This window comes from Rhipicephalus sanguineus, chromosome 4 (genome assembly GCF_013339695.2).
Source record: "Rhipicephalus sanguineus isolate Rsan-2018 chromosome 4, BIME_Rsan_1.4, whole genome shotgun sequence".
NCBI classification, from domain to species: domain Eukaryota; kingdom Metazoa; phylum Arthropoda; class Arachnida; order Ixodida; family Ixodidae; genus Rhipicephalus; species Rhipicephalus sanguineus.
This window is the reverse complement of record NC_051179.1, coordinates 16,063,944-16,090,911: the sequence shown is the minus strand read 5'-3', so window position 1 is coordinate 16,090,911 and position 26,968 is coordinate 16,063,944. Positions and strand designations below refer to the sequence as shown.

Here is a 26,968-nt window from a genome sequence, read left to right as displayed (position 1 = left end):
GAAATCCAAGAGTGAAGGATCCTGAAAACTTGTCATTTGTCATGTAACCGCCGTATCTTTGGTTTGTAACGCATTGACTTTTCAGACTCTCCGTGCCCTATGAACCAAAATCAAAGCATTCTGTGTATTCATACAAATTTTCATACTGTAAGCAACAGATTTATGAGCCACAAATATCATTATCCTATCCTCTATTTCTCTACTAAGTTCTCTGATTACTAAATGTGATAAATGTAATAAAGTTCTACAGCTACTAAAAAAAAAGTGTTTATTTTCCTAGTTTGCAGCCACGGAACAATGGATACTCTCGTAAAATCATAAGTGTGAGTTTTTCTCTGTGCTCATTCCCATAAGTTCTTTCTTTGGTGTCCAAAGTTGCAAACCATGACCCACCTAATGTTGTTTTCTGGATGAGCAGACTGTTTCATCTACAAACAAGAAATAAGGGAGGCTGCCTTGGTCCCTAAAAGAATGTGCCAAACATGGTAATAATTTAAGGCATCATGAGGACACATCTTCAGCTGTGTAGCCCATGCTGCGAAGTGTTCCCCAGTTAGTTATGGTATAAGTTTACGTGTTTATAACTTCATATGAGCAAATGACCACCCTTCCCTGGGTTCATACAGTTACTTCAGCTCCTGGTTCCATGGTCACTTCACTGACTGCCTGTAAAATTGGCTGACTAGAAAAGGTAGCATCGCTCACACTTTGTCTTGTTGGCTTCATGCTGTTTTATGGTCGCTCATGCATTTGCCATGATTCGTTCGAAATTTTTGGACAATCCATTCATACGCTTGTAATCATCAAAATAAAATGTATATACACGACCTATTTACAAAAATGTTGTATATATTGTAATAAATGAAACTAAATGTACACACATGTATAAAAAGTGCCTAAAACAACACACATTTCTGGATGTGCATAACATATCTGACAATGCAGAATAAACAAGATATATCCTAAAAGCATGTAGCAAAAAATCCAAGCAGTCTAGTAACAGTAAGAATGAGGCACCCTTATTTTGAAGCTGTAGTAGTTAATGCATTACTTTTTTTTAGAAGTTTGCTGAAACATCCATTATATATATTGAAAGCTTCATAGTGCTCATGCCAACAATCTAAGGTGTGACAACATGAATGCACCATTGACAGTGCTCTCAGTTAATCTAGCAGATACATATATAAGGGCATGTGTAGCAGCCAAGCAAATAAGCTACACTGCACTGTTCATATCGACATATCACCGAAACAGTTTTTGTTTTACGAGTTTCACATAAGCCGTAAATGTTTAGGACGGGTAGTAATTGCAAGGCAAAAAGCGCTTGAGGCACTGCAGCATTATAAAATGGTGTTATACAGGGGATGCATCTACTATTCTATTTTACAAGCACCACAGTGGAATGCAAACACCGTATATCTTGCCTAACGTGCACATAGTAGTATTTGGGCATGTCGTGCATTGTGGACCTTCACAAATAAACTAAGAACAAATTTGGTAGAAAGGGACTACGTAGCAGACATTAAAATGTTCACAAGAGACACATTGGTACTTCCTATACTCGCTTCTCATGACCACAGCCCCATGAACTTTGCACAAATAAAGCAGTAGGGGCCATTTAAAGGGGTCCTGAACCACCCCTCGTGCTTGGTGAAAGAACACATGCATTGGAAAGCAGCCTCTGCTGTGAACAGCTCAGCCAAATCTTGCAGTTATGCGCGGCAAGGAAAGTGGAGCACAAAGTAGACGCTTTCTCAAGTGCCCGCTCTACATACAGGGGCCTGTACACTCTTTGGAGGGCCATCACACAACAGATTTTTCGTCATTCAACAGATTGCTGCTATTGGCCGACCACTGACGTAAACTGAAAGTGGCATTTGGATCAGATGCACTTCTTACCAAGGGGTCCTGCCACGTGCTGGGTGCCGTGCTCTATATTGTGCTAAAATTACTCGGTAGCAACAACATTAACGCACTCTGGGATAACACGGGACGAGAGTGATCGTGTTTAATTACGTGTGCATGACATAGCTTCTTTCCTCCTCGTTATCCCTAACCTCTTTAGCTTCCAGCTCGCTCGTCAGCACAAAATAAGAGAGAAAGCACTTAAAGCATGTGACAAATCCCTCTAACTCCGCTCATACTTGACGGATTCAAAAAATTTTTGCGGTGACCGATTCGCGAGGCGATAAACTCCAGTACTGAGCTAAATCAGTCATTACTTGGAAAAGTGGTTCGGAACCCCTTTAAAGGCAATGCGTTTTGAGATAGCATCTGTAGCGTATGAATTACCTTCATACATAACTGAAGGAAGGAAGCTGACTTTTAAGGACTCATTTTTTCGTTGTTAGACACAATATTAATGAGGACTAAAAGACAATAATGCCAAGGAAAGTATAGAGGATGTTATTTGTAGTAGTAATTAGCATATAAATGTGAAGAAAGTAAAGTGGACGAAAGATAACTTGCAGCCGGCAGGGACCAAACCTGCGACCTTCGAATAACGCGTCCGATGCTCTACCACTGAGCTACGGCGGCGGCCATCCTCCCATCCACCTTATGGGGTATATATGTACATTTAAGCCTAGGAGTGTTAATCAGCTCCGATCACAGGGCAGAGAGTGTGACGGCGGCAAAACACTCCTTGGTTTAAATGCACATATATACTCCATAAAGTGGGCAGGAGGATGACTGCCGCCGTAGCTCAGTGGTAGAGCATAGGACACATTATTTGAAGGTCGTGGGTTCGGTCCCTGCCGACGGCCAGTTATCTTTTCGTCCACATTACTTTCTTCACATTTATTTCCTAATTACTGCAAATAACATCCTCTATACTTCCCTTGGCATTATTGTCTGTTCTCATTATTATTGTGTCTTCATACATAACTGTAAGATTAATTTTTGTCCTTGAAGTGGTATGTGTGTTCAGCCCCGCCACGGTGGTCTAGTGGTTATGGCGCTCGACTGCTGACCCAAAGGTTGCGGGATCGAATCCCGACCGCGGCGGCTGCATTTTCGATGGGGGCGAAAATGTTTGAGGCCCGTGTACTTAAATTTAGGTGCACAATAAAGAACCCCAGGTGGTCGAAATTTCCGGAGCCCTCCACTACGGCGTCTCTCATAATCATATCATGGTTTTGGGACATTAAACCCCAGATATTATTATTATTATTATGGTATGTGTGTTCTCACAAGCTATCAGAATGTGCATGGAGCCGCATGTGTTGTGAAATCTAGACAGTTAAGAAGCACAGTGCACACACAGGATCTCCTAGTTTGAGTAAATGAACAAAGCCTCGCTGCTGGTGCATGTTTTAAAAGTGAACATGTTAGAAATAGGACAAGATTATTGAAGACGATGCACTAAAAGGTGCACTTATTCCTGTGGTGCGTGCTAACTCACCTTAATCATAATATCTAGCCAAGTAGCACTAACTTGCTCAAGTTGACATACTATCGCTGATGGTGGCATAATATTGCAGCACTGCTAGCGTAGTTTGCACCACTGGCAAATTTTTTCTAGGACATTTGTGGTTTGTGGCAAGCAGTTAGGTTTGCATCATACAGAAAATAGTGTTATGTTATCACAGAGGCACTACACTGAACCTCTTGATCAGTATGAGCTTTTATGTTAATGTTTATGCTTAGGTGCATTAAGGTGAATGTAAAACATTAATCTGTCTTTTTCTCTGTGAAATGGCACATAGGTGCTTTCCACAACTGCACGTTGAGTAGTCCTCATTTGATAATGAATATCTAAAAATAAGTGGCTCCTTTCTGTGGGCTGTGTTTGAACAGCCAAGCTCTGGTACTCTAGCACAATTGAGCTTGAAAATGTTTCAACTTCATCCATTTTGACTGTCATTTACTTAGACAAACTTCAACTTCAGCAGACTTTGCCTTTGAATATTGCCAGAAAGGCCCACTTTCGTTTCATTGCATTCCTGTTCAAAGAGCATGATCTCCAACTTGAAGGACGCATCTTAACCACGAGTATTTGGTTTTAAATTACAATAACTGCATTGCACTAACTCTGGCTCCTGCAGTGTTCCTTGGTTGGCCACTGTTGATCGTTGTGTTTGTTATTCACCCCAACTGCTGCTTGTTGTAGTTGGCCATGTTTACTCAATAGTACTTTTTGCAGTTTAGGTGCAAAACGGTAGCATTACATCAAAAAGCAATATCGATTACCACAATACATGAAAAAGCATCACATCAATAGACATGAAAAGATTTAAAAAAAATGGCTGAATGAAATAAATAATGCAAATGGCACACAGTCCTTATATCACACTGGAAACAACGCACCTGGAACGTCTTGTAGCACAAAAGTGCATTGCAGCAGGCATTTTCAGCCACCACGCAACTGATGCCGCTGTCTTGAAGCAAAGGCACCATGAGAGTGAGACATAGGAGATGAATTGTAAGAAGTGGTTCGTGTATCTAAACTGCTTCATTCAAAATGTTGCCTACATTTGGCTAAGAGCTATAGTGCCTATAAAGACAAAGCTCTAGTTTACCTTATTCATTCAGGACTTCGGGGAATTTGTGAAACTATGCTATTCTGCTTGATAATTTCACATCTAGCTCGGATTGTATCAAGATGGTGCAAATTGCAGTAGTTCTTTTTTAATTTCCTAGACCTTCTACTAAAATGGCAACTGTCATGCATAGGGTAATGAGTATTTGATGCACACACAATGAATATACTAATCTGCCAATTATATCAGTGGAGATAAAGACCAAAATTTTTTCTCTCCTGTGTAGAGGGCAGGCACATTGTCAGTGTGTGCTTTGGTTAGTGGCAGTCTTCAATGAGGTAGCCGTTTTAAGAAACTGAAAACCATAGCTTAAAATTTGCTCGAGTGCTTTTGCTTCAAGAACAGAGTGGCCAAGTGTGAGCTGATCACAAGTATCTTGCATACGAAAATGCATTGTGTGTAAGACCACTATTGTAAGGTCAGCTGTGTACACCTCGTTCCGCTAATTTTTGTCAGTGCTGGTGTAGCATCTTCTACTAAATTTTGTAGAAAAGTTTGACAAGCATATGCAGACATTTATCAGTACATACATACTCTGTTAGCTGGATCTTTTTTCTCTCAGCTGGTACAACTATACCAATTAAACAAATTCTGAACAATGCATCAAAATTGGATAAAGATGATCAACAGTTCCTTCACCCAGCTGCAGATCACCTCTACAAGAGATTCAACTAGAACTGGTGTCTATACCTGTGCATATTTGCTTCTCGCCATTGCCGCAGCCTGCAGCTTCACCGGAACAATGCCGGCACACTACCCTCATTGTGCACCATGTCAGGAGGGCACCAGTACTTATATCCGGACCCTTATAACTAGTGGCCATGATCAAGATCTTTGCCCAAAGGCCAGCGTGAGGGCAGTGATGAGTATAAGAAGAGGGGTTGAGGCCAGTGTAAACGGCACATTGCTGCTCAGTGCACTGTGCTCGTCTGCATAGGAGGCCTTGGCCACAGGACAGCCAAACCACTCGCCAACGTGTTTCGTCCTGTTGTAGACATGCATGCGACGGTCATTGAACCGCCAGAACTTCTGTCCCTTGAAGAAGTACGTCTGGCCTGCATAGACATAGGCCAGCATTACATACATAATAACAATAAATTATAGGCAGACCTCTAACTTTTTGAGCCTAAGTTGTGCACTGCATCACTCGGTAAAAGACAATCAAATGTGTTGTCATACAACAGAAACTGGGGACTTCCATAAATATATGTAGCATTAGTCTGAAACATCATGCTTAATTCAAAGAAAGCAGGGGTTCAGAGGAAGATGGAAGCTTGAAGAGATGAAATATTCTTGAACAAGGGGTGTCAATGAAGCCAGCGTTTCGACAAGTGGTCCTGTCTTCTTCAACGCTGCAACTGCATACCGTAGCACGTGTATGTGTATGCTTCTTACCCTCTGAAAGGAGGGTACGAAGCATACAGATACACACGCTAAGGTAGGCGGCAACTGCCTACCTTAGCATGTGTATGTGTATATTATAAAATGTTTCGTTATCAATAATTCGATGACGTTGAGGTTTCGCGACCATTCGGCAAAAGGGAAGATCTTTAACATTACACCCCACCAAATGGGCGTAGCTCATTGACCTCTTGTCTCTAATGGGTGGACGAGTTGAACAGGCTGTTGTACGTTGGCTCCCCCAGGCAGGCGTACCGTGCAGGTGCGCAGGGGCGTAGCCAGAAATTTTTTTCGGGGGGGGTTCAACCATACTTTATGTATGTTCGTGCGTGCGTTTGTATGTGTGCGTGCCTATATACGCAAGCAAAACTGAAAAATTTTGGGGGGGGTTTGAACCCCCCCAACCCCCCCCTTGGCTACGCCCCTGCAGGTGCGATTGCATCCATCATGCCCCAGAAGAACTTCAGTAATTCGGCCAACCTTCCCAATTTTCCATCGGCGAAAGTCATCATTTTGCAACACCAGGTAGCTGCCGCGTAGGTCGCTTGCTGCAACCAGAGTTGTGTGGTGATGCGATCTCAAAGTGCACAAGCACTCTGCGCGGCAGTGCTTTGATGATAAGTCGTACTCTTTCTGGCGATATTTTTGCCGACGTGCTGCTTCATTAGTGGTAGAAAATACGATGCTCCAATAGCTGTCAGCTCTTATGAGTATTTCCGTGTCCTTGCGGTCATTGTGGGTCGGTGATAGCATCCCATCTGCCAGCTGTAGGTCAGTTACTCCGTCAAAATGAGCTACGTCGTCCGGTAGCTCCAGTTTGTTGGAGCGAATCTCCTCGATCACAAGCGCCTCGATGGAATGTTCTTTGTGGCTGTTGTTGTGCAGGCAACAGAATGCATTCACATCATCCATTGTTTCAACTGTATGCACATTCAATGGCTGAGTTAGGTGTTCCTGCACAGGCACGTCCTGTCGACCAAAGTGCTCCTTCAATGTCTTTATGGCACATTCATAATTTTGTTCAGTCTATTGTATGTCACTCATCGCTGCTGCCACGCTGCCCGTCGGCGCTGCACTCTGGTACAAAAGACGCTCAGTGTTTGAAAGGGTGCCGTTTTCATCGGGGATCTCTTTAAGTCGGTCGCCACTCAACTTTTGGAGTTCCAGTTCTGGCAGCTCGAGAGCCCTGCATTGTTGGTGGACCATAAGGCCACTGTGCTTCCATTATCCGTACCTCCACCGGACACGCTCTTTCGTTGCAAGTGCCCAAGTCGGGTCCGCATATGTGTATGAGCACTTGGTATTATTTCCTCATGTGTGCGGACTCCTTGACAAAGTCGTCGTCGCTGATGTGTGGTTCGATGAGCGCATCTTGCTGCTTCAGTTCGTTGGTGATGGCCTCCAGTTCACCTCTTACTGCCGCGATGCGGTCCTCTCTGGTCTTCAGTAGCATGAGCTCCTGACTCAGCTTCTCCAGCTTGACACGCAACACGGTCCTCTTTGTTCGGAGACACTCCATCTTTGTTCGGTCCTGTTGTATCGGTTGTTGCTGAACTTCTTGCAACCGCTGAGAATCTGAAGTTTCAGAACGAAAAATGGTTATAAAAAGGTTCATTATCAATAATTCAATGACGCTGAGGTTTCTAAATGTGATACAAGGAGTTTATTTTACATTATGTACAACTGCGTTGGGGAGCTGAGGATCTTTCATCCTTCATTGTTCGAATATCTCTCATCTCTGCTCGGCCGCAGAGTCCCCCCCCCCCCACGCTGGCCGCTGTCCCTTCCTCCTTCACTCCCTCCCTCCCTTCCTCCTTCGTTATTGATCGCCGCGCCGTTCAGTCCAGCAATGGGGCAGTACGAACCTGGTCATCATCCCGTTACAAGAAACATCACACAGGTGTTCCAATCACTCAACCTTTCCCATGGGATGGCAGGTGTCAGCCAGAGACCCCGTGACGATTCGAGCGAAAGGGGAGATCTTTAACAGTGCATTATGTTTCGTACCCTCTTCATGCTAAGGTAGGCAGTTGCAGCCTTGAAGAATACAAGACTGCTAGTTGAAACGTTGGCTCCAGCGACGCCCTGTGTGTTCAAGAACATTTCATCTCGTCACGCATAATTGACTTTCACTGTGGCATATGATGTATTGCCACCTACTTTCTTTTTACAAGGACTTGAGTATGATAGAGGTACATGAGTTTGCCCCGGTGTATTCTACTAACATTATCATTCGAATGTGTGGAGTGTACAGCTTAAGCAACCGTTAGAGAGAGCTCACCGTCAGTGTGCTGGAAAGCAGCATCGACGTTGTGCGGCACGCCTCTCCACATGCGTATGTGTCGTGGATAGTCGAACTCAACGCTGCGGTCGAACTCGTCATAGCGCCAGTACTGGTCGCCGCTGAAGAAGTACGTCTTCCCGTTGTGTCCCCACACCATGGCTGCGTCCACGTGCGTCAAGCTGGCCGGCAGGCCTAGGTTAGTCAGTGGCCGCGGGTAGCCAGGCAAGGGACGGTTGCTGCTGAACAGCCAGTATTGGCGACCTGCGGGCATGGCCAAGTGCGTGTTCGGATCGTTATGAAAAAGAAATGATTCCCTCACTTACAGCACTGAACAGTGCAAACATTTTTTGCAATGTAGCCTTGGTAAGAAGCTAGCGCATCTTTGCACTTCCGAAGATAAGCTAAATTTGGGTTGGTGCATTCAACCGTAGGAAAAGCTAATAGTCTCACAAAAGGTACGAAAACGAAACACAGGTGCGGTGCCATATCATGGAAGTTCCCACTTTTGATGATGAATGGGAATGGTCAGCAGATCGCTGATGAGCAATAATTATGTTACCGTGCACAAGTTAGTACGAAGATTCTTTAAAATTCGCGAAGTGAAGTGGGGGACAAAAAAAAGGGGGGGGGGGGGAATCCTGTAATAGGTGGCGCTGACTTGACTTGAAATATTCTATTAGAGACATATTGGATTTCATTACCTTTGCTAGTAACTGACCATGCGAGTGTGTGACGCTGGCGTGCAAGCAAATATGAATGAGACGACATGCAGATCGCTACATCATTACTTTTTTTTGGGGGGGGGGGGGGGATTCAGCAGAAACTCCTGGTGATGTCATGTCGTGACTTAGGCGATACATCTGCAAACAAAGCTTTTGCACAATTGAAGAAATGTCTAAGCACACGACCTCGAAGATGACGCCTAATCTGTGACATCGCGCATTAGCTCCGATCAGTTTGCTGACAAAGGGATACGCGAACAAAGTTGAACACGGGAATGATGTTTAATATTATAGAGCGCTGTTATACTGAGCACAAAGCTTTTTTCTTTGAGAAACTATGATATTAAAGGAGATGACTGTTAAGGGCTCGTTTTTCTTTGTTAGACACAATATTAATGAGAACTAACAGACAATAACGCCAAGGAAAGTATAGGGGGTGTTATCTGTAGTATTTAAAATATAAATGTGAAGAAAGTAAAGTGGACGAAAAGATAACTTGCCGCCGGCAGGGACTGAATGGTAAAGTGAGCTTCGCTGCACTGCTGGTACTGCTGCAGTGAAGCAAGCTTACCGGGCCTGAGCTGACTCGTATTTGTAACGGGGTACTAAAGTGAAACATTCGATCAGTTTATACAGGTAAAGTATTCTTTCGGAACTCAATTGTCATTAATTTAGACATAATAAGTAACTAAGAGGAGTAAATGTCAAGGTTTCATATTTGAATTTCGTGCCGGAAACGTCACGACCTTTGAAGTCTTTTTGCATGTTTTGGTCACATTGTTTCAAAGAAACCTTTTAAACCTTACTATGTTAACACTTTGTGTCCCTTAGAACACAATGTAAATAACTTTTAGCCACAAACGATTACGTAGGCCATAGCAGATACTGCCAAAATCTATGACGTCACGGCGAGTTGGTGCGGGATTTTCAAAGCGGCGTCGCCACCTATATTTTCTTGCGCGTTTTCGCGCTTACCAAGTGTCTTCTCGTGATAAGAGCGGTGCGTTCGGTATTGTGAAATTATAGTTTACGAATACGAGAGGCCTGCCTATGCAGGAGTATTTAGCGATCGTCAATTCCTCGGACTGCAAAAGAGCTGACAAACAGGGCTGTTTGCAATGGCGAAGTGATGATTTAGTGAATCCAGGGCCGTAGCTAGGGGGGGTGGGGGGTTCTGGCCTCCCCGAAATTTCCACCAGTCGCCAAAGACACGCCACCCCCTCCCCCCCCCCCTTGAAAAAAAGCTCCTGGGTACGGCCCTGAGTGAATCTAACCTTTCGAAGCACCATGCACTCGCTACGACAGCTGCCGTAGTGGATAGGGCTTCGATATCAAACGATCGGTAAACGAAGTGTCCGCCCAGTGCACTTTTGGACAACCTCCCCCGATTGGCGAGAATTTTTAACACAAGTTGGTGCGCGTGACCTAGCTTTTCCCGGCACTTTTCGTTTTCTCTTTGAAAGTGACTCTTTTTACCCTTGCAGAATAATAGATAAAACAACAAACTAACGTACAATGCCGCAAGAATGCCGTGCTGTGCGTTGCGAATATTGCGCCATTCTGACCGATGCGTGGAGCAGCCGCAGAGACCGGACCCTCCGCGTCATATGCGACGCTGCGACGTAGCGTTAATTTCTTGAGCCGTGGTGTCGTGCGTTTCGGCGTGTCAGCGCCCCCGCTCGCTTCTTAATTAGGGAGTATGGCGGACGAAGCGGCAGCGGAAGCTCGAAGTTCGTGAAATGAATCTTGCGCGATAGCGGCGAGATGCGCGTTGCAGCAGTTTCACATCACGATGCTACCATGCTCCTACCATCATGGTAGCACGATGCTACCACGATGCTACCATGATGCCTTCAGGTAGTATGCGAGGGTTTATTGGTCATCTGTCAGCTTGTTAAGGGATCACGTGCTCCATGAGGCCAGCTGGCAAAAAAGAGTGTTCCACACGCTGTCATGGCTACGAGCGACGCAGACTCCCAGGTTTGCGTGCCGACAAATGCCCGAAAAAGCGGACGAGAGGACGGCCGCCACCGTAGCTCAATAGGTAGAACATCAGGCGCGTAATACGAAGGTTGCAGGTTTGGTCCCTGCTGGCGGCACGTTGTCTTTTCGTCCACATTAATTTCTTCACATTTATATCACAATTACTACAATACGGTTATAACCCCACAAACAACGTTCCCTATACCTAGATTTGACTTTCATTAAGGTTGCGCCTAACAAAGAGAAACGAGCCCTTGAATACTCTTCTATGGCACACAAAACAGGCACGCGGTCAGTCCCAACGTACCTATGAAGAAGGCGATCTTCTGGTCGGGCCTCTCGTAGACGGCATCGATCTTCTCGAGGTTAGCGGGCAAGTCGAACCAGAAGAGACTGATCTCCACGGGGTAGCCTTCTTTGAGGCCCTCCTCGTTGATGCGCCAGAAGTACTGCAACGGGACAACACACAAGTTTCCTCTGAAAGGGCGAAGCACTTTGGCAAAATGATCTATTCGTATTACATGCAGAAGGACGTCAGAAGCAGGAAAGGCGGTGTGTGCAATTTGGAACGCGATCCGCCTACTTGGTTGAAAGGTGAGCCAAGTGCACAAGACGAAGGCAGAGAAGAGGCTTTAGTGGCTCTCAAGGACTGGTTATCGACACCGCTAGTAGCTCCGGACGTGCCGCTTGTTAAAGAGTGCGAGAGGCGAGCGTGCATATACCTTTCCCTTGAAGACGAACAGCTCGCGTCGAATGACGGCGATGGCGTCGATGGAAGTACTGCAGCCGTCGGGTTTTCCGTCGTCCACCGGCCTTTGCGGTGGAGCCTGCTGGGGCGGCCTGCGCGTTGGTGGCTGCTGGGGCGGTCTGCCCCGGGGCTCTCCTCCTCCTCCCGAGACCGGCTGTCGTCCATGCGGCCCTCTTCCCGCTGGGGACGGAGTCGTCGTCCGCGGGATGATGGGTTGCATGGACGCCCACTTGGTCGGGTACTTGGCGCCTGCACAGCGCGAGAACCGAGGCACCCCAGATATAGATTCTTTTCATAATTGCAAAGCTAGCTTTCCTGCGATGCAGTTAGCCCAATTAATGGCGGCTAGTCACTTCTGCAAACATCCAGCGCAGTGTGCTTGCCCTATGACGTGGAAAACGTATACTCATCTATGAACATGCACAATAAACAAGCACGTGCAACTAGGACCTCGTCTCCACTTGAAGCACGACAGGCGTCGCCATTAGTTGAGCGAATATGCAGCGCAGGAAAGCGCACTTGCGGATTATGAAAAGGGCCTGCTGCTGACGATCGATGGTGGCAAAGACACGAGACGATTTAAGTGTTTCGACCTTGGTGATATTTTGCTATTAGTGATATTTTTAATGGATACAAGTTTAATTAGCTGTTTGTAATTGACATTATGATTCTCTTCATCATATCGTGTGTTAATGAACATCTCACAGTCGTTTTATATGTAAGTGCACGAAAACTCTCTACGGACTCATGTCCTCAGAGGTATTCTTTATACGCCAGAGATCGTATGTCTACGTAGGGCTTCGGATTATTATTTTTTTTTTCTTATTCTTTTATTCTTTCTTGTGTCTTTTTTTTGCGTGTGTGTTTTCAATATTAATATCTTGTTGGTGGGATAGCTGGCTCTAAGATAGCCTTTTTTTCATAGTAAACGAATTAATAATAATGATAATAATAAAATGACCGGACACGAAAGAACGCAGCCCGTTTCTTCGCATGCTTTCGCATATTTGCCACCGTAGGAGGCTGCAAATGACAAAAAAAAAAAAGAAAGGGCGAAAGAGATGAACATACGGGCTTAATCGAGCAACACGGAGTGCATTTACAGTTAATTTTTCGGACCGTCAGTGCAGTCAAAGAACTTTTTGAGGTCCTGAAGGGCGGATTCCCCTCGCGTTTTTGCTGCGGTTAATTCCGCGCTGCGTGATCCGAACGGCTGTAAGGTTAGCTATTGCGTATAGTGCACGACTCGCAGCGTTGAATTGGCACGATGACACTTCGGCGGAAATACCCCGGATATGCGCCGACTTTCCTTTTGGGGGAGGACGTGCAGACAGTATCAAATGTATTGATGAAGGAGGAGTGTGCTCTATTTCTTAAAGTTAGCGAGTGAAGAAAAAAAAAAAAGATGAAAATAAGATGATGATGGCTCGTCATTCAGTCGGTTGCAGCGGTGCGGTAAAGTACGTCGCATTAAAGAGCTAAACAACAATCGATAAAAGTAAATGGGACAGCTTTTAACGTACTTTGACTATAGTAGTATATGTACCGTCTGTGGCTCCTTCATGTTGCCTATTCATATTTGCCTAGGTTTCCGGCGCAGTTTGTTTCAGCGTAAAATATCGACATAACTAACAAACAGTAAATGACATGCACACTTCTTTTTCCTCATTTCCTGTTGGCTGCCTCGCAACCAATTTCCGGAGGCGCATGTTTGTGGAAATAATGCGAAATGGGCGGAGAAGCGATCGAAGGCCTCCTCCGGTTTCAACGCACAGCGCGCGACGGCTCGCCACGAAGTCTGTGTGCCTCCATACAGAGAACGCCTCAGACCGATCGCTGAGAAGATTCCTGGCGCCTTCCGCAGGTGCAACGTTCATTGAGACGCTGATTGCTTTGCCCGCTGCTATGTCAAATTTCCGGCTCGTTGCTTGTGGCCTGGACGTGCATATGCTCCTCCTCTCTTTTCGCCTCGCAAGTGAAATATTTTGCTTGCCTTGCAAGTCCCAGCGAGTGCAGAGACGTTTTAAAGGCGCGTCGTGACGATGATGATTATGCTAAGCCATGGTGGGGCGGAATACAATTTAAGAGAAGTAATTATTCTAGCGAGGGAAGCGAAAATTTACAGAAAGAAAGAAGCCAGAAATGCGCATGGTGGGCAAGTGGGCCCCGCGTAGTGGGTAGGAGCCGAGAATCAAGGCATAAGCAAGCAAGCAAATGACGTAACCGAAATATTATAAGGAAAGGCGCAATAAGAAGTAATAATAAATATTTTTATTGGCTGTAAAACGTCAAAAGTGCGCCCACTTAATGGGCCGGTCATTCCGCAATGTTAAATGAAAAACGAAAAGTTAATGAAGCTGCGATACTGCCTAAACAAGTTGATGATGAAGTAGCAAAGCGTTATTGAAACAAGTCCAAAGGCGTTGAGAAAGACAGCAAAAATGAATAAATCGAAGAACGGTTATTAAGAGCAATACAGGCATGAATGTCATGAGTACTCGTTTCTTATACCAAGATTTAGCTGCATGTTAAAACCAGCAATATAAAACTGTTGTGAAGTCTATCCGTGCCTCCAAGCCTGCGTTCACGGGATAACTCCGTGATAGATATCATTTTATAAGTGCAATATGCAGCCAGCATAGCCTCGTTCCTCTTGTTGGACTCAAGCAGGCATCTGTTAGTTCGACCGGCAACTTCGACTTAAAATAGCTTCAGATTGTGGAAGTATGTCTATAGCATTGTTTTCATTTTAAACATGCATCACATTAAAAGTCTAGCCTCTACTTACCTTTGTTCTGTAATTAACGGGGGCCTATATTCAACATATTTTCAACGATAAATCAATAATGAGCAGCTCGAAGATTTTTCGGTGAGAAGTCTGCGGCCACTTTTTCATAGTTGTCAACAACTTCCGCAACAATATTTCAACTAATGTACTTTCAATGCCATTTCTTGACACGGGCCAATAACTTTTCAATGTTTTTTCAGTAAGAATTTTCATAAGGGATATATGTTTATTGTGGTAGCACGTCCTTATAATTGTGTAATTTTTTGTGTTTCTGCGTAAGCAATGTACAGTTTCGCTTTTACATGGAACAGACGTGAACTTCCTTAGTTAAGTATGTATGTGTTTACGCAACCAGGGACTCAACGGGCCCCGCAGTTATACTGTGCCGACTTTCGTGCAATACGTAACGTAAGTAACGAATACGCATGCGAACGCCCCATGGACATGGTGCGCGCGCACACGTGAACGCACCGTAGAGCCTCTGGATGCCCACTTTGTCGTCGTATGGCAGCTGGAAGTCCTCCTTGACTCCCTGGTAGTACGGGTACATCAGCGACCCGGGAACCGACGAATGGGACAGGCCGAGCGAGTGGCCGAATTCGTGCGCCGCCACAGCGAACAGGCTCACCTCTGCGCACAAAAGGAAAAGAAGGGCTTAAGAACACCTCGAGTTGACACCAAGAGTTTTCGGCCTTTTGCATCCACAGTTATGGGACGCATACCGCCGCGGGCTTACAAAAAAGCCCGAATCGCAGTACGGAAGAGCACGTATAAATGTAGGGTATGGCGCTTCGAATGTGAAAATGTCCCCTTGAGTACCCGGAGCTATTTGGGTACGCGCAAAATCACTTCCCATGGAACTGGTCTTTGTCAGGGTCCTTAATGAAGACAATTCCCCTTGTCGAAACGTTGGCTGCGCAGAACGGAAAGGTCCTCGCATTAGAACGTTTAACTGGGCAAGTTGGTGTGATTCCATTTTGAATGAATAAAACGCGCGAAAGGACGAGGACGAAGAGAAGAAACAACAGACCACAGCGCTGACTCGCAACTGAAACTTTATTTCACAACGAACAATAAATAGCATCTGGGAAAGGATATCAAAAGACCATCACGTATGCACAAGGCGACAAAAGTATAAACAACAACAAAATACCCTACGTGAGTGATTAGTCATGAACATGAGGCAACTTATCTCTGAGATATCACACTTCAGCCTGTGTCAAGGCTACCGAAGGTTGGCTGACGCACATGTGACCTTCCAATGACATGTAAAAAGCTTCCATTATTTCTCGTGTGCGCTGATCCCTGTGCCTGTGCAAAATTTGTCCTATCAAAACTGGGATTACAACCACTTTTGCGACAATGAAGAGCCAAATGAGAACCTGTGCCATTTTTAACACTTTGCGCGGGAACAAGGACATAAGAAGGGAGGAACCGACGACACAAAGTGCACACTCGCAACTGAAGGTTTATTGAAAGAGCACACGTAAATACGTTCATATGAGTGCAATTTACCTCGCCGAAACAAAACAAAACGAGATGGATATCCCCTTAACAGATCATGAAGGCGCATGCGTCTATACAAAAAGGAAGTTCGATGAAAACCGGACTAAAGAAAGTTAGCGAAAGTTGCCAGGATGCCGCATGACCGCATCGGGATTAGTGTATATGGTGCATCGAATCGCTATCCTGACACAATTTGACCGCGAAATGCAGGCGAGGAGCGCGCCCTTGCATAAAAGCACGCACTCCACAAAGAGGACGGGCGCAGGCCCGTATACGGGGTCCTGCGTGAGCGCGCCGTGGACTTTCCCGTAATAACCAAAAAGCAGCGCTCAACAGCAGCCGCTACTGCTGGAAACCTGCCGATCGAAGAGTCCTCCCTCCTCATCGCGGCGCCGACGTCGCCCAGAGAGATGCACTCCTGCGGCCCACATCGCCGTCTTGGCTTTCGACCGCTCCATTCTCCCGGCGGCGCCGATTGGGCGGCAGCTCCTCTTGCAGTGCTTCCTTCCTTTCTTTTTTTTCCCCCTACGTCCTCCCTTTTTCCTGCCGAGAAAAACGCGTTTCTGGCGTCGTCAAATAAGGCCCGCTCGGGCTCTGCGGCCATTGAGAACAGCTGACGCGGAGGTGGCAGCAGCGGTGGCAAGCAGCGGGGTCCACTACTGTGTCGAGCCTCACAACCTCTACCCGAGCAAAGGGCCCGAGGAGGTCTCCTTGGGGCCCTTCGCAGGGCACGTATTCCTCGCGCAAACTTGGTGAGAGAAAGAGAAACGACCTGGAGGAACATCAGACGCAATCACTTCAGACAAACAAAAAGTATGCGGCGGAATTGAACCCTGGCTCCGCCGCCGTCTCCGAGGGAGCGGACCCTGTTGTCATGGCTGTTTAGAACACTGCTGCGCGAAGATCTCTGCCCCCCGTTTGCCCAGCGTCCATCCAACTCTAAATTCCGGTCAGTGTTTGCTGGTCTACGTCGTGCCTTTAGTGTTTGCACAACCTTTCACAATTTGAGCATTACTTTTTATTTCATGCTCAACAAATGAGCGTCGATCCTTTTCCTACGTGCCTCGCTCATCGCTCTTTTGGTTTCGTACTCATTCCTGTTCTGTTTTTTTTTTATTTTTTTTTTCTAGTAGTCTCCAAAAGGTCCCAACACATCAATACTTCGCGTCGAACCACGCATCAGCGCGTCCACTTGCGAAGCACCAGAGTAAAGGAGAGAAATGATTTCGGAGTACGAGGAACCAGCTGGTTCTGCGGATGCCGCACCCTCTGTCACATAAAATGTGTCAGTGATCGCCTTTGTGGTTGCTTTGTGGCAGAACTTATGTTCCAACATGTTTCATATCCTAGGAAAATAGTTTCCGCTCTTTGCCAGAAGGGTGAAGGGGAAAAAGTTCTGAGGAGTTTTCTGCGGTGTAAACACTCGGTTTTATTTCGGCGGCAACATTGCGCGCCGTAGTTAAGATGACAAAGTATGCACGAGTTCCACTGGTGAAAAAAATTTCGCGAGATTTTCAGTAACGCTTTTATAAAACAACGAAATTTACTGGTTGTGTTATCGTGCATGTACACAGTGCTCTTATACAGCTGCATTGGCTGATGTATGACCTTCTTTCAATTTTTCAGGACGACGCGTTCGCTATTTATTTCTATGTACAGACTCCTTCTATCTGTATACGGAAAAGCAAAGAAAATAAGAAGCAGATGCTTTAAAAACAATTTCATTTTTTTTTTCGGAATATCGAAGTGTGCCGTGGACGCAGTGTCATGCACATTCGAAGTCATGCACATGGTTAATCATCATGCTTGGCTAATGGTATGTGCCACATCGTGTTTGGCTGAAATATTCCCTTACGAAAATTTTTAGCGTAAGGTGTTTTTATGAACATGGGCCCTGATTTTCTTAACAAAACACGTTGTGGGGCTGGTTGGTGATACATTCTTACTTAAAATATTCCAGCGCTACTTTTGACTATACAGGACAGAGAAGTGCGCGACAGGGCGGGCGCTGCACTTCACTGCCCTGTCTTCGTCAGGAGTAGCGCTGAAATATTTTAAATAAGAATGGGTCCTGACTATTTTATTTAAAGAAGCCTACCCAATAGTTAGTAAACGCGCAGGATCATGCTTATACGGGTACTTCTACTTGAATTAAGACTGCGAGTCTAGCTTCGGGGCAAATTTTTGTCGGCTCAGAACGTGCTCATTCGAGCGAATGCAGGACCGCTCGTTTCTTATGTAGAAGCCCCGAAAGTGACGGGCCCCTTTCAAGTAACAATATTCGTGACGTCAAGATCCCGCGCTCTCTGCTTTCACTGCAGATACGGCCTCGAAGGATCGCATCAAGCCTGTAGCGCAACATCTTATCCCCGCTACTGGTATATATTACATGCATCGCATCCGCATGCGGCGCGCATCCTTTTAAGCGAGTTTTGCTTGGCGTGAAAACGTGGTGCATACGAGATGCGCGGCGCGCGTCAGGCGGCGGACAGTCAGCGATCGCGAACAAGAGGCGCTCCCGCGAACGCGATGAATACATTATCGCGCAACAATAGGCCTCTCTGGCGCGAGCCAGATGGAGGGGAAAGATAAAAAAAAAAGCGAGCACCATCGGCGAAAGAGCGGGAAACGCGCCGAGGCACGAAATGTGTTTCTTCGAAAGTGAATCACGGCCGTCTCCCTCCTCTCGCGAAGTGCCACGCGGCCACCGCCTGACAAAATGTGCTGGCGCTGTGGCTTTCTCGTCGTCGTCGTCGTCGGCTGCTGATGCCACTTCCTTGCGTTCTTCAATCGATACGCCGCCACTTTTACAGCTCCTGGGCTTTCCTTAGGCTCGCCCAGTAATGCGCCCGAGGCGCCTACTTGCCTATATGTGCCGGAATGTGCTCACGGGCTTCGTGAAATAAGCCCCCTCTCACGTCGCTCGGCGAGACAGAGGCGGCCTTTCGGAGCTTTTTGGTTCAGGCCTACAAGCCTGCTGCCTTTATAAGGGCCGATAGGTTTTGCTCTTCTCGGCCTTTGACATGTGTCGAACAAGGCATGATGATAAAAAAAAAAAGCTGTATGTGTATGTACACACCACATCTCCAATGGTGACAACGTCACGGAGCATGAAGGGCTTGCTTTAATTGCTTGCTCGCTACGACAGGACATCTCTCAGATGGAGGCCATGGTACCTTTCTGTGCGCGAAGCTTTTACAACAACAAATGTCTTAATTGGTTTGTAACGTTCTGCTTAATTTCCGAAGAACAATCACTACTTGCGGTGTTGTTGCGCTTTGCGCTTTTTGGCACCGTTCTGCACAGACGTCCACGCATTCTGTCTATATAAACGTCAGGGATGCAACAACTGCGCCAATTGCGCCAATTTGATACGATTCGTTATTTTTGCGCCAAGCTGAGCCAAAACCGTGAAGTTTGTTGAAATTGCGCCACGCTGCGCCAAAATGCCCGACCAGCTTCAAAATTTTCTCAGTTGCGCAAATTTTAGCGAAAAATGGAGGCCGCGTTGGTGATCTGCAGTGTGGGCATCATCATCCAATACAGCCGCGCAGACCCTTACCCCCCCCCCCCCCCCCCCCCGTGAAAGAAAAGAAAAAAGTCAGTTACACCGCAAGGACAAAGTAATGAATGCGATAGCAAAAAAAGTTGTAATGTTATACGAAGTGAGGCTGGCAGCAAACTCTTTTGTATCCGATCTCGCGTAACTCTACAAAACGTTGGTGTAAGAAAATACGGCCGCTCCAGGGAACGATGCTCTTTCTGCACAGTGTCTTCGCATTGAGAGCGCAGCACGTAGAAAGGTATACGAGCCGCCCGCTGATGGCTGCCGAGATAGCGCGCGCCAGCGATAGCGACCACGCCTTGATAATCAAAGTTCAAAGTTGCTGCTCGAGCGACCCCCAACCGTGGCGTCTTTTCATGCTCATTCAAGACGGCCGGGGCGTTTCCTCTCTGCTTCGATGGCAGGCCTCCTGAGCTGAGTGGTATTATCGCATGCGCCCTTCGAACGAGGGAGATGAACCGGCTCCTTTGATCTCTACTTCAGCCGCGTTCGTCGCCTGCACTCGCGCGCTTTTACCCGCGGTAGAACTTGCTATGCGCGGGGGATGTTATCCATGTGGACTTTATACGGGACATGACGGCAAAAACACGTTGAGAGTGTCCATATAATTGCTATCGCAATTAAAAAGGACAGTGGTTCTCAAATTTCCTGATGCTTGTTTTATTGCGTGCAGAACGCTTTTGAAGCCACTTTTGCCGCAGTACACTAGTGTCCTGCAGACCAGCGTATTAAGATTTACAAAAGGCTATTAGTACTAGCTGTCAGGGACACAGCATATTTTGTTCCTTAATTACTCATTCGTGCACGCGTCGTGTAATTACGAGTACTAGTATGATCGCTGACGTCTAAAAAATTATTGGCAATTATTTGGAGCTGCTGTGTATGGCTGTAATGAATGAAGGGAATTTCTGAAAGAAATTTATATGTTTCTGAACTTTTGGTGGAATTTTGAAATGTTTGTGAGAATGAAGACGACGGCGACATTAAGGCGAGCCAGGAGCAGGTGGCACGCGCGGCGGCGGCACAAGAAGAAAAGAAGACGAGAAAGAAGAGAGGCGCGTGTGGAACGCGCAGAGGGCTGAGCGAAGCAAGCCGAAGGACACGCCGGACCAGGGCGCTGTCCGAGAAGTTCGTCGTGGCCGTGCTCAGCGAGGACTGGCGCTTGCCTGGTGGTTCGGGCGTAGGCGGAGGCTCCAGCGAGGACGTGCCGGACCAGGGCGCTGTCCGGGGAGCCCCTCCTGACTGTTCTGGGTGAGGCCTGGGGAGCCGAGGTACCTGCCTGAGGCTACCGGTACAGGGCGCGGCTCCACTGTGTCGGCGGGCAGGCGTCACGAGTTCCTGAACACCGTCGCCACCTGGGACGGCGCAAGGCCGTGATCAAACGGGAGGCCTTACGGAGGCCTTGTCTTCCTGCTGTGAAGCGCACGGGACGTGTCACCTGCGTGCCTGGGCTTGCCTTCAACGACACTCGTCGCCGCATGTGGACTGACCCTCGTCAAGGCAACGTCGTCTACGAGTCGTGAGACTTCGTTTTCTTGCTACCTTGAACGGACATTCCGCGGTTAAGACTTTCAGATTAATTTACGTGTGTTTATCTCCGTGCTTGTTCTCCGTGATCGTCCCTAGAATCCCTTGTCCCCATAAATGTTTATTGAAACTTATTCGTGCGTATTCTCTTGTCGCCTGTTCCGTTGAGCCACACACTCGCAAACGTGACGAACTACCACTCGGTCCTTACAATGGCGTTTCTGTGGCCTTGAGAAACAATAGACAAAAACATACGCCAATTTTCCTTTTTCACCACACCCACGTGCTCCTGATTTACGAATCTCCGGAATTTCGAAGCTGCCAGGTGCGCACTGAAACAGGAGTGTTCGCGTGCACTCTGCGCGAGTTAACTGACGTTGAATGGTTGGTGCGTATTTTTTTTTTTCCTTTCTAAAAGTAAGCCTTCTTTGTTATACTCCTTCAAATTTGGGATTTCGTGCTTTTAGCATGAATTCAGTTTTTTTTTTTTCTCAATCTGCTCCAAATGTGGATTTTCGTGCTCCAAAAGCAACATTTTGCTGCTCCAAAAATTGCTACAAATCCTATTTAGGCTGTTGCATCCCTGAAACGTTCGAGAGTTGGCGAAAATGTATGTGGATGAATGTGTGTCCTGCGAATTTCGTTGCTTGCAAGCATATTCTCTTCAAGTCGGCTGGCATGTCCCAGATATCAATTTCTTTTTCACCGCAGCACAGCAATTCAACTCTCTCTCTCTCTCTCTCTCTCTCTCTCTCTCTCTCTAGAAAGGACCGCGTACTCTGAACGAATATATACCTGTATTAGCGTCTTGTATTGGGCTGGTTGGTACATTCTGAATTCGAGGGAAGAAACAGCGCTTGGACAAGACGAAAACGAGAGGACACAAACACGGCGCTGATACACTATCGTGCAGACAAAAAAAAAAAAAAAGCCCAGAGCCGATCCTTTACAGTACCGGTCGTTAGTGATGGGCAAAACGTGAGCAAATTGTCCTCGTACCGTGATGACTTTGAAGTCGTCGTCTTCGCCGCTACAACTGACTCACTCGCTCGCCGGCGGCGTCATCCAGGCTGGCGCGCGGGTCGCCCGCGGCGCCGGTTTCGGGCCAACTTCTCGGAAGAGGTGGCCACCTCCCCGCGTTCCTTTTCTGCTCGCCGCCCGCCCAATGCTGGAAACGTGTTTAGGGAGCCCCCGCGGTGCCGCTCCGAGGCGTCCGTGATCGATGGGCGCAATTACCAAAAGTGATGCATGACTTGACCGCGACAACAACGCCACGCGCGCTCCGAGTCCCGGCAGGAGGGCCATTTCGAGAGAAACCATGAAACAAAACCCGCTCCGCGTACGATAAAGAAAAAAAAAACAAGGGCACCCAAAGTTGCGTTAAGCGACTGAGCGGGGACGACAAATAACGAGCGATGTAAAAAATAGAAAGAGAAAAAGCGGAGCGCAGCGTGGCTTCCGAAACAAGCGACGCAACCCGTCCTCCGAAGATCGTCTTCCCTGTTTTCGCGTCAGCCTCCGCTGGCACGGCAGCACGACGCCGAGTGCGGTCTCCGAGAGACAAAAGAACGCCGCCCCCTCGGCAGCGCGCTTGGGCGGGAACGCCCCGTCGCTCCCCTTTCGTCCTTGACGCCGTCGACGTTATGCTGGCGTTCTCACTGCTGTTTTCTGGCGCGTTCGGACGCACGAAAATGCCGCCGAGGAAGAAAGAGTGGAGCGGCCTCTCAGCGTTTCGTGACCCGAGCGAAAAGCGCCGGCTTATCGTCGTCGCCGGCGAAACTTTCCTCCTGCGCGCGCTGTCACACTTGGCCACGCTCCGGCGACCGCGAACACTCCACGGCGCGGCTTCGGTGCAACAAAGCGCTGGCAGCTCTCGTTTGGGGAGCTGCGCCGCGCACTCGCTCGCCCGAGGAGTGACGGCACGCACGTACACAAGGCGAGAACTGTGAGCGTTGCTGTTTCGCTATCGCGCAGCTGATTGTCCGTGCAGTAAACAAGCTCTCTCCTTATATTGGACGAAAGAAAAAGAATCCTGTTCAGCGTGGATGTAACAGTCTCACTTATGGTAATCTGCAGCAATAATAATAATAATAATAATAATAATAATAATAATAATAATAATAATAATAATAATAATAATAATAATAATAATAATAATAATAATAATAATAATAATAATTATTATTATTATTATTATTATTATTATTATTATTATTATTATTATTATTATTATTAGTAGTAGTAGTAGTAGTAGTAGTAGTAGTAGTAGTAGTAGTAGTAGTAGTAGTAGTAGTAGTAGTAGTAGTAGTAGTAGAATAAGAGCAAGAAGATGATGATAATGAAAATAGACATTGCGCGTATCGCCATCGTAACATGGTGCAAGAAAGCGTGCAACACGGAACACTAGGATAACAAGATCAACATAAAGAATTAACGCAGCGATTCGTTTTCAGTTGGAGTGCGCTTGCTCAATATATGATAAATGATGTAAATTTCATCGAAAATTTACTCCAGGAGCCTGCACATGCTCGTGTTCATGAAAAGCGAAGTCCAATTACGCCAGAATTGATCGTAAGAGCAGATGGCAGGCACTCTTCCTGTTGAACGCACCATTAACGAATACGGCCAGCCAATGCGTGGGAAACATCACTTGTATACGAAGGAACACTTACGCGAACTCGGGCCATGTATTGAAGTATTCACGATACTCTTAGTTTGTAAGGGCTGTCCGGCATTAGGCGGCCGTTATCGCTAATATCATGTCCAGGAACAAGATTGGCTGCAATATCTCTCCTACGAATCTAACAGCTCTCATTGAACGTGGGCGCCGCTTAACTTGGTGGGTTTGCGCGTGCACGTGGCGTGACGCATAACGCTTCAGTTTACGAGCTTCACGCTTAAACTATTGCATCGAAAGAAAAAAAAAGCAACATTTGAAATAAATGTAACGACGGAGGCTACAGCAACTTGACACGCTTCAGCGAAAGCCGCTTGAAGTATAAACGTCGGCATGAGCGCTGAAATGTGCGCTGCCAGGAAGCAATAGCGAGGCACCCAATAAAGGCCGGAAGTAAATCACGTGCCTCGTTGATGTATTTTCTTTCCTTCATCCGTGTACGTGGCCGTTGTGGATCAAAGCTTCGATCAATGTTCCGCCGGAGTAGGTTGCGCGGGGTCGCTGTAAAAAGTACTCGCGACGAAGAGGCCGTATAGTGGCTGGCGCACGGCGAGTTTTCGTCGCGTCAGGTGTTCAGCAGGGCGAGAACGATCGGTAACGGCACCCCTGAGTGCACCAACGAGTGCCGCTGCAGCGAACGAAGCGATAGCTCTGAACAAACTAAGCGGTTTTTATTCTTTTTCGACGTAACCACGTAATGTATAACAAACTCGCCTGTTTTGGTTTACGAGGAATTCTTCGCACTACGGCGCTTTGAATTCCACTTTATGTTGCCAGCTAGCTCATAGGTATTGCAGTTGTTTTGTATGCCCCGTTTACCTAGTTGAGCGGAGCGTTCATTGCTTATATAATGCGCTCACGCTTTCACTTACATGTTTTAGGAGCACACTACAGATCCAGTGCTCTTGTTGTCGCTGTTTTCTGACCAAGGGAGACATGCTGTGAAAAGAGAGATTACACTCATCTCCTATTTTGTTTGTTTGGTTTTGTTACTTGACTGTAGGTATATATATAGACGACTACCCGGTCGCGTCAAGTCTTCAGGGACTGAAGTATATATAAATGGCAAAAAGTTAGGCTTGTTCAAATTTCTCGTCAAAATAACCGGAACTATACACGATGAACAAATCCGTAAACAGGGGGTGGGTGCTCGAGCCGACGTTTCGACAAGCGAACTTGTCTTCTTCAAGGCTTGAACTTTTCAAGCCTTGAAGAACAGTTCCAGCCTTGAAGAAGACAAGTCCACTTGTAGAAACGTCGGCTCGAGCACCCACCCACTGTTTAAGGATTTTTTGATCGCAAGCTTCCCTCTTCCCCTTCCTGCCGTTTTTTGGGACTATACACGGTAATAGGTCACCGACGCTTCCGCACGTTCGCAGCTGTAATGTATGTACTCGTAGCTCGTTCATACGTGCGTATGTAAACATTCTTCGTGTTCTCTATCTCGACACGCATTACGTATATTCATATGTACAGTACTCACGGATTGAAACAGGACAATTTAAGGCTAAGTAACACTCATACTTTTGTTTCAACCATCTTCAGTTCGGGTCACATCGGCGTACGTTCGATCCGAACGCGTACATCAAAGCCAGCATTATCATTAGAGACCAGATTGGTCGCGACATGACGTGGTTATCTAGAGCGATTGCGCATACCTCTCGTTATTCTAAAAAATTTGATGTCGCGTTTGAATCCGTGAGTCTGTGCGCGCGTGCTCGCCCATCTTTGCTGGCGAAACGTCCGTTCTAAAATTACTGGAGCAAGTTTCTCAATGATCCATTCAGGACAAAGCTGCACAGATCGGTGTCTGAAACGAGCCACACAAAAGAGACAAGCCGGTCGTATAAGCGCAATAAAAGCAACGACCGAGATCGAACCGTCGCTTTTCGGGTTAACTGAGCGCACTGCGGGGACCTCGCTGCCAGAAGCCGACGTTGCAGCAGCGCCCGAGCAACACGGAAAAATGAACTTGGCGCGAGCCTCCGCATTCCCGCCTTTGGAAGCCGCTCGAGCGATTCCGAGCATCGACGCAGCAGCAGCAACGGCGTGGCCTGCGGCTGACACGCCCTGAGAGCAGAAGAAAGTGCGCGGCCCGCCGGGGGGAGACCGCTTGACCGCGCGCGTGGCACCCGATTAGCGCCTCCGCCGCCGTAGTAATAAGGCGTGCGCCACGACGCCCGGACCGAAGCGGCTATCTCGGACAAATACCGTGCAGCGTTTCCGACGCCGGCCTGAGTGAGAGTGTAACCGTTGGCTTTTGGACACAGGAGGCGGGCGGCGATACGCCTCGACACTCCGTGGCAGTCTCAGATCGCTGACTGTTGAGCAGAGAGGAATACAGAAAGAGGAAAGGCAGGGATGTTAACCACGATTTTCCCCAGCTCATGGGGGAGGGGGAGTGAAAAAGAGAGAGAAAGGACGAGATTTCAAATCTTGCATGGTTGAATTACGAGTTGCTCGAAGAACTGAATAAACCTAAGAGTCACGAGTTTAGAGCCAATTGCTGCTGGCAGAAGATGCTACGCGATTCAGGGACAAGCAGTGATTACAACTTCGAACTGTGTATGATTCGAATGACTGCGGTTTACCGATCTACCTTTCTTGCCCAGAGATACGTCGTACGCTTTGAATCGCACTGCGCGCAACTCCGGAGCGTTCGCATTGAGGTATACGTCTGGAGAAGGCGTCGGGAACGGCGACGACGCTATCGGGAGCGAGCAGCCGGCGGCCCGTGCGCTGTCAACTTCGCAAGCCGAGACGCTGACCGCCGCCACCGATACCTCTAAGTCCGAAGGGCTTATCACTTGGCTTCGGGATATTTCGGGGCGCCACACACACGCACAGTCCGACGCGGGGTCCTACTTCAGATGACGCCCGCAGCCGCCGGAAGGGAGGCTTCCGATTGGGGCTTGTGAGAGAGCAGGCGCTGCACGCTTTACAGGGGAAATGCCTCGGGCGCTCACGGGCGACAGAGGAAAGCCGTGGCCCGTCTCGGTAAGACCGGCTGGCAAATCTCTTACAACAAAGTCGCAGCGAGAGACAAAAGTTGCTATTGTTCACCTAACTTTATTACTTGGAGTATTAGAGGAAGGTGTTTGTTTTGTTTTCCGAAGAAAGAAATAGAAAAAAAAAACAAGAAAGCATGGTGAAGCTTTAAAAAGCTTTTTATGCAGCATACAGCATTAATTCGCACAAACTTGAAGGAAAGGTTTGCAGAATGCAC

The 26,968-nt window shown here is 47.2% G+C and overlaps 1 protein-coding gene across 2 annotated transcripts in view; it reads right to left on the bottom strand.

Moving 5' to 3' along the window:
• Positions 1–770: 770 nt before the first annotated feature.
• The window catches only part of LOC119389483 (matrix metalloproteinase-2), a 208,042-nt gene continuing 181,844 nt past the window's right edge, over positions 771–26,968 (bottom strand). For both annotated transcript variants that reach the window (XM_037656768.2, XM_037656769.2), the window contains exons 4-8: positions 14,939–15,097; positions 11,654–11,928; positions 11,239–11,380; positions 8,224–8,487; positions 771–5,596 (exon numbers count right to left, since the gene is read on the bottom strand). In XM_037656768.2, coding sequence (XP_037512696.1) covers positions 5,367–5,596; positions 8,224–8,487; positions 11,239–11,380; positions 11,654–11,928; positions 14,939–15,097 — 1,070 coding nt within the window. In that variant the 3' untranslated portion in view covers positions 771–5,366. The remainder of the gene's footprint in view (positions 5,597–8,223; positions 8,488–11,238; positions 11,381–11,653; positions 11,929–14,938; positions 15,098–26,968) is intronic.